General features: G+C 42.3%; 1 protein-coding gene across 2 annotated transcripts in view; it reads right to left on the bottom strand.

The window, feature by feature from the left end:
* The window catches only part of MYOM1 (myomesin 1), a 160,929-nt gene that overhangs the window by 11,914 nt on the left and 136,410 nt on the right, over positions 1–12,605 (bottom strand). For both annotated transcript variants that reach the window (XM_085846647.1, XM_085846648.1), the window contains 5 exons: positions 10,540–10,730; positions 10,113–10,227; positions 7,832–7,988; positions 4,287–4,393; positions 4,158–4,202 (listed from right to left, as the gene is read on the bottom strand). In XM_085846647.1, the coding sequence (XP_085702773.1) occupies positions 4,158–4,202; positions 4,287–4,393; positions 7,832–7,988; positions 10,113–10,227; positions 10,540–10,730 (615 nt within the window). The remainder of the gene's footprint in view (positions 1–4,157; positions 4,203–4,286; positions 4,394–7,831; positions 7,989–10,112; positions 10,228–10,539; positions 10,731–12,605) is intronic.

The following is a 12,605-nucleotide window of genomic DNA, read 5'->3' as shown; positions in this document are numbered from 1 at the left end:
GGTCGGCAAAATGAGTGCCAGCTTGCTGGTATATCCTGAGTCAGAGTGGCGACCTGTCCAGGATTGTGCCCAATAGCCAAGGAGACTGCTAAGGCAGCACCAATGCTCTGCACAGAGTATTGTCCCAATGAATGGATGGTATTTGTCTCCCGACGTATCTGGGAAGGGTTTGTCTCCAGACGTGTCCGGATGGTATTTATCTCCGGACGTGCCCTTACGGGAGTTTGTATCCGGATGTGTCCGAGCGGTGTTTGGCTCCAGACAGCTTGGCTCCGGACACGTCCGGGTGGTGTTTGTCTCCAAACGGGTCTGGGCAGTGTTTATGTCCAGAAAGGAGTTTGTCTCCGGACGTGTCCTGGTGGTGTTTATGTCCGTACGGGAGTTTGTCTTTGGACGTGTCCGGGCAGTATTTTTCTCCAGACTGTGTTTATTTCCGGACATGTCTGGGCGGTGTTTGTCTCAGCTAACTTGTTGTTGTTGTTCATCTTTCGGCTGCTCCCGTTAGGGGTCACCACAGCGGATCATCCGTTATGATCCGCATACTGATTTGGCATAGGTTTTACGCCGGATGCCCTTCCTGACGCAACCCTGGTCGCCTCTTACGACACAGAGATCAGGATTTGGGTTTCGCCATGATTCCAGGCTGCTCTACACCCTGCCCAGTGCAGAGCCCCCGTCCTCAAGCGATCCTCCAACCCAAGCCTCCGAGTAGCCGGATTACAGGCGCACGCCACTACGCCCGGTTTTTGTCTCAGCAAACTGACGGGTGGTATTTGCTCGTGGTAAATAAATAAAGAAACAAGTAAGCCATTAAAAAAAAACGGGGCGTCTCGCACTTGATGCACTTAAGCGGGGCGAAAAAGGGCGATTTGTACTTAATATGACGTTGCCCTTTCATATTCTGCTCAAATGCTAAAAACATTATGGTTTGGACACACACACACACACACACACACACACACACACACACACACACACACACACACACACACACACACACACACACACACACACACACAATTGCAAAACCCTGTCTCTTGGTGCATGGTGGAACAGGCTAATGATAATCCTTAAAAAAGCAACTGCAATTGTCTTGGAGGACAAATTTTGATTTTAAAGCTGTTATATTTGCAAAGATAAAATATTCCCAATGTTACTACTTCTTAATGTTTGTAGAAAAATTCCATCTTTTGCGGGAGTCGGCCACAGGAAGGACATTGGCCAATCCTTCATGAACTGACCTACCTGGCATGACATTCCATTTGTGATGAGTGCCTGTGATAACTTACCAACCCTTCAGGAAAGACACTGTGGGATCATTAACGTCCATCGACTAATGCTGGCAAATGGGATTAATGGCCATCCGAGGGATGGTGCACTTTGGGATGCAATGTCCTGTACGCAAAGCACAAATCTGGCTTTTTATAGTCGGATTGAGAATCAAACCCAGGCTCAAATTAGGAATCGAATACAAGTGACACAGTTCAAAGGTAAGTACCTGACCTCGGTACCATCCAATCAGACAACTGTGACATTCATAATACATGTAAAATCATACCAAAATTAATATGGTATTATTTCCCAGGCATTATATTTGGTATGGTGTTATTTATCAGGCTGATATAAATTCCCACACTGATATGAACTCAGCCTGGGAATTCTTGTACAAAAACCTGCTCTCTCTTATGCACAGATCCATCCCATCTCGTCTTCCTCCTGCCCATGGCACAATGAATCCTGTTGTGAGGCAGTAGCCTTGAAACAACTTGCCGTCTCTTCCTGGAAGGCAAATCCAGCCGAAGTCAACCTCAGGTCATTCCAGCAACAAGTGTGTGTCTACTCTCAGGAGAGCCAGAATACAACATCTGACCAACCTCAAGATTGAACTTTTTAACTTGTGTCCCCCCTCAAAAACCTCGTGCCACCTTGTTAAGTCTGTCTCTGGAGTATGTTCCCCCTCCATACCTTCCATCAATTAAATGGCACCACAGCCAACTCTGTTCATGAGAAGGCTGAACGCCTCAATTCTGCGTTTGCTTCCAAATCTTGTGTGCCCAACCCCTCACTCTCTGTACCCACCCTACCCAGTCACACCCAACTGCTCCTGGACTCTGTATCTTTTGCACCTGAGAAGGTGGGAAAGTTTCTGGCAATGCTAGATTTTTCAACTAGATGGGACAGCATCAGCTCACATGTCCTAAAATCCTGCTCTTGTTCATCCTCTTTCTTATCTGTTCACCCTATCATTTGCCCGAGATCATCTTCTGTCTGCATGAAAGCCAGCCAATACCACTGCTTTACATACAAAGGTAGAAAAACTGATTTCCTTCATGCAAATCTATCAGCTTCCTTCCAATTAGCAAGGTGATGGAATCCATCATCACAGTTGACATCAAGATCTTTCTTTTCTGCAATGGTCTGATGTCAGATCATCAAAGTGGATTCAGATCAGGTCACTCTGCTTTGGATGTGCTGCTTCTGCTCTCCCAACAATGGATGGAGGCCCTCAACCTCAGACATGAGATTAGAGCCGTCACGATAAATTCTCGAGCATTCTATACAGTCTGGCATCCCACCTTGCTTGCCAAACTCTTTGCCGATAACATCTAAGGCCAACTATGCACATATGGCTTACTCACTTCCTCTACTCTTGTCACCAACATGCGGCTCTCAACGGAATCCTTTTATCTCCTCTCTTTGTCAAGGCTGGAGTACCCCCAAGTTAGCATTCTGGGCCCAGTCCTATTCCTGATCTTCCTTAATGATCTCTCTGACTCTGGAAAATCCCCTTTATCAATTTGCTGATGACTCCACTCCCCACCATAATATCCCTCATCCTTCAGATTGGCAGGCTGCAGCCTCTTCCCTTTATGCAGACCTTGATAGAATCACGAGCTTGTGAAGCACTTGGAATAGGTCTTTCAATCCTGACAAATCTCAATTTCTCACTATCTCTCCCCAAAAGGACCATCTGGCAAATCCTCCCATCTCCTTTCTTAACAATCCTGTTGAAGAAGTTCAGTCAATCAAACTTTTTGGCCTCACTATGCTCATTCTCGGGCAAACCACACTTCCACGTTGGCCTCCTAAGCCAGTCACCGACTAGGTATCCTCCGTAATGCAAAGTCCTTCCTTGGCACGTGCAAACTCTTATCCACCTTCAAGGGCTTCACCTGCAGCTTCATGAAGTACTGCTCTCCCCTCTGGGCTGCTACCCCTGTCTCACACCTTGGTCAGCTTAACACTGTGGAAACAAGGCCTCCACGATCATTGGAATCTCGTATGATGAAGCTGAGTCAATAGACCTATAACTTTCACATCACAGACAAGTCAGCGATCTACAAATCTTCTACCACCTACTTTCTTGTCTTGCACCCTCTGCTCTTACTGTGCTATGCCCCTACACCCCCTAACTCCCCCCCCCCCCCGGGTTTTTGCAAGGCATACGTAATCTAGCAGTACCTCCTTTATGGTGAAACTCTCAAAATCCAGAATTCCTGCTGACCTCCTCCCATTCGTTCCTCTTTTTTCTGGCCTGTATGGAACCAACTTGTGCATTCTCTTCAATCTCATTTTCCCCTTGACAACAGCTCTTCGCCACCATTTCCGATTATCCCCCATCGAAAAGGATGATCTTTTCTATCCCCATTAACAGCCCACCTCTTTCCAAGTTTTCAGTTTTTTCCTTCCTGGGAATTTGTCCAGAATGCAAAGTATCCATCTTGTCCACCCCACTGAGTCCTCTCCAAGCCCTCATTCTTCCCCACATCCCTTATTTCTCCAATTGTCCCTCGTCCCTGCTATTAGTATATTCCCCCATTTCTTTATACTGTTCCTTTTGTTCTGATACGTCCTGATCCATTCGATGTTGTAGCTCCTTCCTGAGCCTCAACATTGCACACAAAAAAAAAATCATTGGATGTTGGGGATTGGGGGAGCAGCTCTGAATTCTGAAAATAATAAAATGGAGGAAGGGAATAGCAGATATGGGAGAAAATGGAGAGGAGAGCAGCTGAGGAGATGGGAAATTAAATAGAAACAAGAGGCAAAGAAGATCATGGGGTAAGAGGAAGAACTAAAAAATTCCACCATTTTTGCATCCACATCATGTCAACTATTCCATATATTGTAAATGTATAAAGCATATGCAAACTTACCTGGGTGCTTTTTGTCATAACTCTTTTCCAACAAACGTTTGAGTTCTGTAAAATACATCTGAGTCAGCATTAATGCCAAACAACAGTTGCATTTACACAAACAGTAAGCCCAACTCATTGCAAGCTTACCATCCTCATCGAGATTGTAGCTTGATGAAACCCCATCTGTGCCTGAAACAAGGCATGAATATACTCCCAAGTCATTTTCATCCAGGTGTTTGAAAACGACCTTAGTTCTGGCAATTGGAAAACATGAAGGTAGATAAGTCATGAGAGGAGTACTTTGTACTTGTAAAACTATTTGGAATCTTAACCGATGTCTATCTGATACAAATGTGGCAAATTTCATTAAGGCCCGGTCACACCTTGACGTTTTAGCCAACGTATGCTGATTTTTGAATTTTTTTTCTAAAACGCTGGCACACGTTGAATACGTTATGGGTAAGTTTTGATAACATTGAGAGCACGCTGAAAAACACTGCCATACGTCGTTGTACGTTGGCTTTAAACGTTGTACTTTTTGGATGTCCTCAAATTTTTTCATGCTTGAAATTTCACGACGTATGCGGCGTATGACTCACACGTTCCGCTACGCTGGCCACAAGTTGTATGCACGGTCTGCGGTCGTTGACAGACGTCAACACATGCTACTGGTAAGTTAATCATAAGTTGAGACACGCCGAGGTAATGTTTAGCGTACCCGAAACTTATTTCCAACCTATGATTAACGTGTTGTTGGCACGTTACGCGATCGTTGCCACACATCGACAGACGTTACTTTTAAGTTACTCATAGGCTGAAAGACGTCGGTATAATGGATCGTCCTTGCATCAGCGTCCACGGCCACGGCCAGGACACTTATTTGCAGCATTCTTCAAACTTTTCTTCGGCATGACGAGGATGTTCACACTTCGATGTCTAGCTTGGCTATGATTCCAATTGTCCATCGGCAGCGTCTATTTAAAACAGTCGAGTTTGAGCGTGTTAACACGTTCAAAAGAAACGCTTCAAATTTCCAAACCCCAGCGTCAAAAAACAAAGGCGAGTGACAGCAATTTAAATCATTCATTGTAAACAATGAAACTAGCTGAGTGGTACCGTTTAAAAGTCGTTGAGTGTAAAAAAAATCCAATTGTTGAGCGAAAGCGTCTACTTTCAATAGTGGAGATGCAGCCATTTAAATCGTTGAGTTTATCATTTAAATCGTTAAATCGTTAAACGCAAGGACGATCCATCATAACCCACACCCTCCCCCTCACACTCACCTACTACTGCCAACATGAACAAACTACTACTAATACTGATACTAATACTGATACTGATACTGATACTGTTACTGCTGACATGGACATCGACTCAAAAAGGACTCGAAAACACTGTTGGGTTCCCCTTTTATGAGCAGCATTTTTATATACCAATTCCCAAAACCGCTGGGAACACGTCTTTATATGGCAGTTGTAAGCTAGAAACACGTTCATTTATTTTTTGTTGTCGACCGGAAGACGTCATTGGAATACGTCTACATACGTCGATGTGTGTTGGGACTACGTAAAGAATTGGTTCAAAGCACGTCAAACATAAGTTAGAAATAAGTTTCGCGTAAAAAAGACATTACCGCGACGTGTTTCGACTTATGAGTAGCTTATAAGTAGCCTTTGTGGACGTGTGTAAGCGTCCGCATATCGTGTGTAAAACTTATCCCCATCGCATGCGGAACGTGTGTCATACGCCGAGTACGTCGTAAAATTTTGAACATGTTTAAAATTTCTTGACGTACTCTACTTACTCCGACGTATGATAGCGTACTTTAGCGTTCTACTCACGTATACCAAACTTACTCATACCGTATTTGACGTGCCCCAACGTTTTAGACACATTTTTCTTAGGTCGGCATACACTGGCAAGATCACCAAGGTGTGATCGCGATGTTGACACTTCCATTTCTACGGCAGTTATGATTCGAATCGTTGTGCGTCTGCCTTTTAATAGACTACATCACGACATCGTCGGCGATGCGTGCAACGCGCTATGCCTAAGTTAGACTATCGTTGAGCATCAGTTGTGTAGGCTGACAACAGGTTCAGCATTCGTTGGTATAAGTTATCTATAACACAACGAAACGTTCTGTGACCATTACCAATGCGTTATACATAAGACCAAGTCGCTATGAATACGTCCGAATCTTTAATAAAAAACATCAAAAGTTCAACGTAAGCCAGCGTTTTACATACATTTTAATACGTTTCCATAGCTGGCTAAAACGTAAAGGTGTGACCGGGCCTTTAGATAGCTTGAAAACACCAGCAAGGCAAAGAATCCTCAGATTATCTCTTATAAGTGCCCTCATTACCACAAATAATGATATTCCAAAGAAATACATCAGCGGTTCCCATTACTTCATCACCAGAAATTTTACACGAAAGCATTATGCAAACTGCAGATGGAAATTTGAGCACGATATCAGAATAGGACACAAGTTACCTGCAAAACGTAATTTTGGATCTCTCTATGTCTGAGCAACAATGCAATGATGACATCATTTTATTAAAATTAGTAGAACTGATATGTTTGGACTCATAACGTTTGGAAATATAGCTGCTTTAACTTCTCTCGGCACTGAAGATTAATGGAAGGTGAAGGTTAAGCCAATACAGATAACTTGGAAATTGCATTTATAGGAAAGTCCATCTGGGCGTTTAATGGTTTTCAAACAATTATGTGATTGTACTTTCCAAACAATACACCAGCGTTGGGACATCACATCACCCAAACAGGAAAGTCACACTCACATCCTGTGCATGTGCATATTTTGCCCATAATGCAGAATGTGCTTTATAAGTGTTCGAATTACAATTAGGTAAAGAGGTGATCGATCTTCAAAGAAGATTGGTTATTGGGTGCTAGAGATTTTCAACATTTCCATCATATTGGGTCTTACAAAGTTTACTGTGGGCAATCTCCTTAATAAATCACCCATATTTCACTTCCTCTTGTTGTATTTGCTTTTGTTGTCCATCCATTGGGACCATACTCTGTGCAGAGCATTGGTGCTGCCTGAGCAGTCTTCGTGGCTATTGGGTACAATACTGGACGGGTCGTCACTCCGATACAGGATACCAGCAAGCTGGCACTCATTTTGCCGACTTCAGGATGACAGGCAGACTCAACCCCACCTGGTATTAATTCAACAGCCAAGGGGGATTTGAACTCAGGATACTAGGATTCCAAGTCCATCACCATAACCATTAAGCCAACACCAACATATAGACATCGACCTTTGCCTTTTGTAGGTAGAGATAAGATTATTTTGGAGTGAAAACACAACCGACCCCCCACCTTCGGTGGTGGAGGTAATAAAGTGAAAGTTCATATTCTTCAATCTGTTGAGGTCATTAAGTTAAAAGGAATGTAAATTATATCTGATATAAAGAGGTTATCAACAACTGAACAAGAACCATGTTTTATAGCAAAGAGTGTGGTAAGACTTCAGAGAGACAGACTGACTCCTATCATGCTGGAAATGTGTTTATTAAGGATTCTATTCCATTGTGATATTATTCCCAAGACTGGTATATACAAAAAAAAAAAACTCAGAAGAAAACCTCATGGGATTTTCATCGTGTTTATTTTAGAGAGTGATCACCAAAATTAAGTAAACTACATATTCAACTTACTTGTTCGCTTTCATTTCAACATCAACCCGTGACGGGTCCAGTGGATCTTCATAGTTCTTAGACCAAATTAATTTTGAATCGGGTGGTAACTGGTCACCCTCAAATATCATGTATACATGTCCATCTTCATCGACATCCACCACTAATTCTTTGGTACCTGTTTGTTATGGCGAGGAAAAATTAAGTTGAAGGGATGGTGGTGGGTAAAGGTTGACAATAAGTACAAGCTAGTACCATAAAGTCAGCAAAGCAGTTAATGAATACAAGGATGAAAAATAAATGGCAAGCAAAATGTGCGAAGAAACAAATACGTTAACATACTTCGTTAGATCTACACAAGCAGTTCCCATAACTTTATGAACAGAAATTTTACATGAACCCCAACCAATGCTGCCTCATCACAAGTTTTACAGATACCTCATCACAATGGACCTAACTGTAAATCACAATGACCCTTCATCACAAACTTTACATGTACCCCATCACAATTGATCTATCTGCAACCCATCACAATGGACATAACCCTAAATGATGTAACTCTCACAGGGTTTACATTGTTAAAAACTATAACACGCACTTAACTTTTTGGAAAAAAAACAACAACGAATATTCACGAAACTTTTTATCCTATGAACACATATGTCACCTGCTGTCATTATACTTTGATAACATTTGATAACCATATAAATATTGTCCCAAGAACTTAGAAATTGACAGAATCTACGTTTAAAAACAACAGCAGCAGGAGCAACAACAAAATGTCTGGCCTAAGCTTTTGGATGGACAACAACAACTGTGAGATGATAGGAAGTGAAGCAGCCAAATCCTACATATTTCTCTGTAGTTTTTGTTGACACCCAGCTTTGCTGATTTGGCTGGTTGTCACAATCACTGAATATGGTAAACTAGCAGTAATTATATCTCCCTCTCCTTTAAAACAAGTCTAATGTCCGCCATATTGAAATAAGCTGACCCTAGTTCATGCGTCCCAAAATTCCCTCTGGTAAATATGTCATGATACATTTAGGTCTGGAATCCATTTTTCCTTCATTTCAACAAGAAAAGGGTTGTGAAAAGATTGATATATGTGAGAATTAATGTGCACTAAATGTGTCAAACAAACAAACAAATAATAATTATGTAATTAGATCTCTTAACTTACAACTATTGTGTGTTTTTTTTTTAAAACTTTACCTTGAATTCTCATTCCTGAAAGGAAGCTAAATTGCTTATTTGCATGTGGGTTCACATTATTCATAGATGGATGGAATGTGGCCAACTCAAAACATTACTTTTGCCTTCTCCAGAAAAGAAAGTATGTTTGTCTGTCATGTCTGACATTAAAATAGGCCATCGTGTGATGATGCATTGGGTGAACATCCAAGTGAAGCCGATGAAGACTCGTATGGACAATTAGGTACAACATTCAGGCCTCTGTCACAGAGGAGCAGGCCTCTGTTACGTCATATCCTGAGAGTATATTTCCTCCTTGCTTACAAATGTTTTGCAACAAAAAATAAATGTACAACACTAAATCAGCCTGTATACAATTGTGATCCTATATTATGCATAATCTGTGCAAATTGCATGACAACTGTAAAATGTCGTTCCATATTGTGTTAATTATGCATTTATAATGCTCCCTGCTGACTGCAACACAATGATCGTACCGTAATTCATCAAAAGCAAAAGACTCTTTGGCTGAAATTTATTTTTATACCTTGAAGTCATCCAATCTCGATCCAGGTATAAACTGCCATCCTGGTGTTTCGCCGACAGGGCGAGACATCATTGGATGTGCCGTCTCTCGGATAGATGTTAAACTGGGCGTCCCATCTGCCAACACTAGTTGGTGGATGTTAAAGATCCCACAGCATACTTCACAAACAGTAGGCGAGCTATCGCCAGCACCGTGGCCAAATTCCAAGTTCCTGCCCTGATTGACTGATATGAAGGCAATGGCAAACTACCCAGCATTACCCTTGCCATTAAACTCCTTTCACAGCACCAACACGCTGTAAATAGTTTGGTAGACCTCAGATCTCAGATCAGAAAGTCATCAGGCAAAAAGAAAAGATGGCAAGTTAGACATAAACCATGGAAGAAGACATTTTGAGATCGTGTACAAAATAAATGAAGGTATCAGCTTGCAGATGGGAAATGTCTGGCCTAAGCTTTTGGATGGTTTCCTCGGCCAGCAATGAGTCCTCGAGCCATTGCGATATCGGGTAGCAAAAGTCATCAATAAGCCATGTAATGGTTCAGACACTGTGCAAATTACCAGGTCGTGTCTCCGCAAGGACGGCATCAGTCATCTCAGAGGCTTTCCCAACGCCAGCCCTGTTTTCAGCTCTGACGCGGAACACATAACTTCTTCCTTCAACTAGGCCCGTTACCTGCGATGCATCATCAGTAGCATGGAATGAAGAACAGCACAACAGCAAGTGTTACAGCTCAGTGTGACCTGTGTGATAAACTGCATTACACCATGGACTTTTAGAAATAAAATTTATTATGACTTGTGGGATGTACAAACAAGCGGGGAATATTGATGTGGTTTTCCATGAGGATGCAAATTTTTTCTCAGTAACATTTTGAAGATCTTTACACCATCAGAAAAAAAAAGGGATGCGATGTAAATCAACCACATTCCACAAAGTCATGACTTGAAATAAATTTGGAGATTCAATACAAGTAAAAGCCCTTACCTTGAGGAACCTGCTTTTCACGGTCACCTCATTCACGGCTTGCCACTGCAGGTAATCGTTGGCCTTATCAGCCTCACACTTATCCACGTAGTACCCAGACACAGGACTGCGACCTACATACACCGGCATGTGCCACAGCAGCACCACCGAGTCGATGCGTGCCTCCTGCGTCTGTAGGCTATGCGGTGGCCCTGTGGGTGTCGGGAATCACACTATTAATTGCGGCTTAACCTTGACTCGTGTCGGCAGTTTTACATGGGTGGTTACAATTTAGCCTGCATTTTCATCTGTGCTCAAAACAAAAGCTTCAGTGTCTTTGTTTGCCATCACGATATAGACAAATCCCCTCAAAAAAGTATTCATCTGCATTGATTACTCTGCCTTTTCAAATAAAAAGACAGCAAATTTGAACCACCATTGTGACTCACCTCTAATTAACAATCAATCAATATGCCCACTTTTTCGGAACTTTTTTTTCAACGGCATTCATGCACTGGTGAAGCGAGGAATCAGGTATTAGTCACATCTTAATTAAGTGTGATGGGATGTGACAGTGATGTTCTATGGTGATTGTTGAGTTCATGGTAGTTCGTTTCCATGGTAGCGACAGGAAAAAAATACAGGTATATACTCGAGGCAACATATTAAATCCGCAATTTTTCTTGCAATGAACTGTCAATCTGTTGCAGGTATGAGTCAACATTGATGCTTTACTGGTGTCTCAAGCTCGTTCCAACTCTCTTTTAGTGCATTGACTGCACAGGACTTATCGGCTTGAATGTGCTTCAATATTGATAGATGTTGGAAGATCAGCAAAGTCATGATTAGCAGTGGGTGGTGAGGTGGGGGTCCCATCTGTGGGGGTGGGGGGTGTATGTTGTTCTTTGAATGGGGAAGCAAAGCTAGTTCTCATTGATACTGATGCTAAACAGATGTTTGGTACTACAGAACTTTACTATGGATACAAACAAACACGACATAATAGTGACCGAAGCTTTGCATGCTGCACTCTTCAGGGTAAAAATCGCAGCAAGTGAAGGAGGAAGTGAAGGCGCGTACTTTATATGTACTCATCCATCAAGTACGGTAACAAATGGTGAATGGACCTAAGGGGAAACCCATCCCCCTCTCTCCAGGATGCGGTTGCATACGTCAATCATCGACAAACTCTGCTCCAGCCAATGGGAGCTCGACGTGAAGATGATGATCCGACCAATGGGCGTTCGGATTAACCGTGACGTCATTACGGTTGAACCAATCAGTGTCTACCTAATTGAGACCTGCGTATAAAGCACGCGCCTTCACTTCCTCCTTCACTTGCTGCGATTTTTACCCTGAAGAGTACAGCACGAAAAGCTTCGGTCACTATTGTGTCGTGTTTGTTTGTGTCCATATTAAAGATACTGAAGCTGTAGACACGAAAGATCACATGGTGCTTTTCTAAATCAGGAGACCCCTGTGTTTCTGTTATGGTGGCTAAATCGGCATGTTTTCAACTCTACCAGTCATTTAAATCGACTTCTGCCACAATTGAGTGTCTTCATTCTGAAGAGGTGCCGATTAAAAAAAAACAACTATATTTAACCCCTTGCAATCCAAGGGTTGCAAGTTCAAATCCAGTTTTATCTGCAGTTCACCAGTAACAGCACAACAAATATAACAAGCTAAGCGACTACATTTGTAGGACCATAGGAACTCAAATATACAATTACTACAATATATGACTCATCGCTTTGCTGATGGAAATACCAATCTTTGCTGTGATGGCTAATCAATAGGGCAAGAAGAAGAAGGATTCCTGAGAGTGCGGGGATAACCAGTGTCACAAGTTGGCGTTTGCAGTTTTTTCATGTGTCCCCTTGCACCCACAAAAAATAATAATAATAATAATTAAAAAAATTCAACATAAGCCTTCCCGGAAGTCCCCTGAATCGACCGTTGTTCGATTTATTGAAAGACGTTCATCCGTTCTCAAGTTATAACACGACAAACAAACTGACAGACAGACAGACAGACATGGCTCCTTTTATCATACACACTGATGAGCCAAAACATTATGACCACCG

This window comes from Eptatretus burgeri, chromosome 11 (genome assembly GCF_056783735.1).
Source record: "Eptatretus burgeri isolate ZD-2024b chromosome 11, Ebu_testis_v1, whole genome shotgun sequence".
NCBI lineage: Eukaryota > Metazoa > Chordata > Myxini > Myxiniformes > Myxinidae > Eptatretus > Eptatretus burgeri.
The sequence above is the reverse complement of the archived record's forward strand: the minus strand, read 5'-3'. Positions and strand labels throughout refer to the sequence as shown.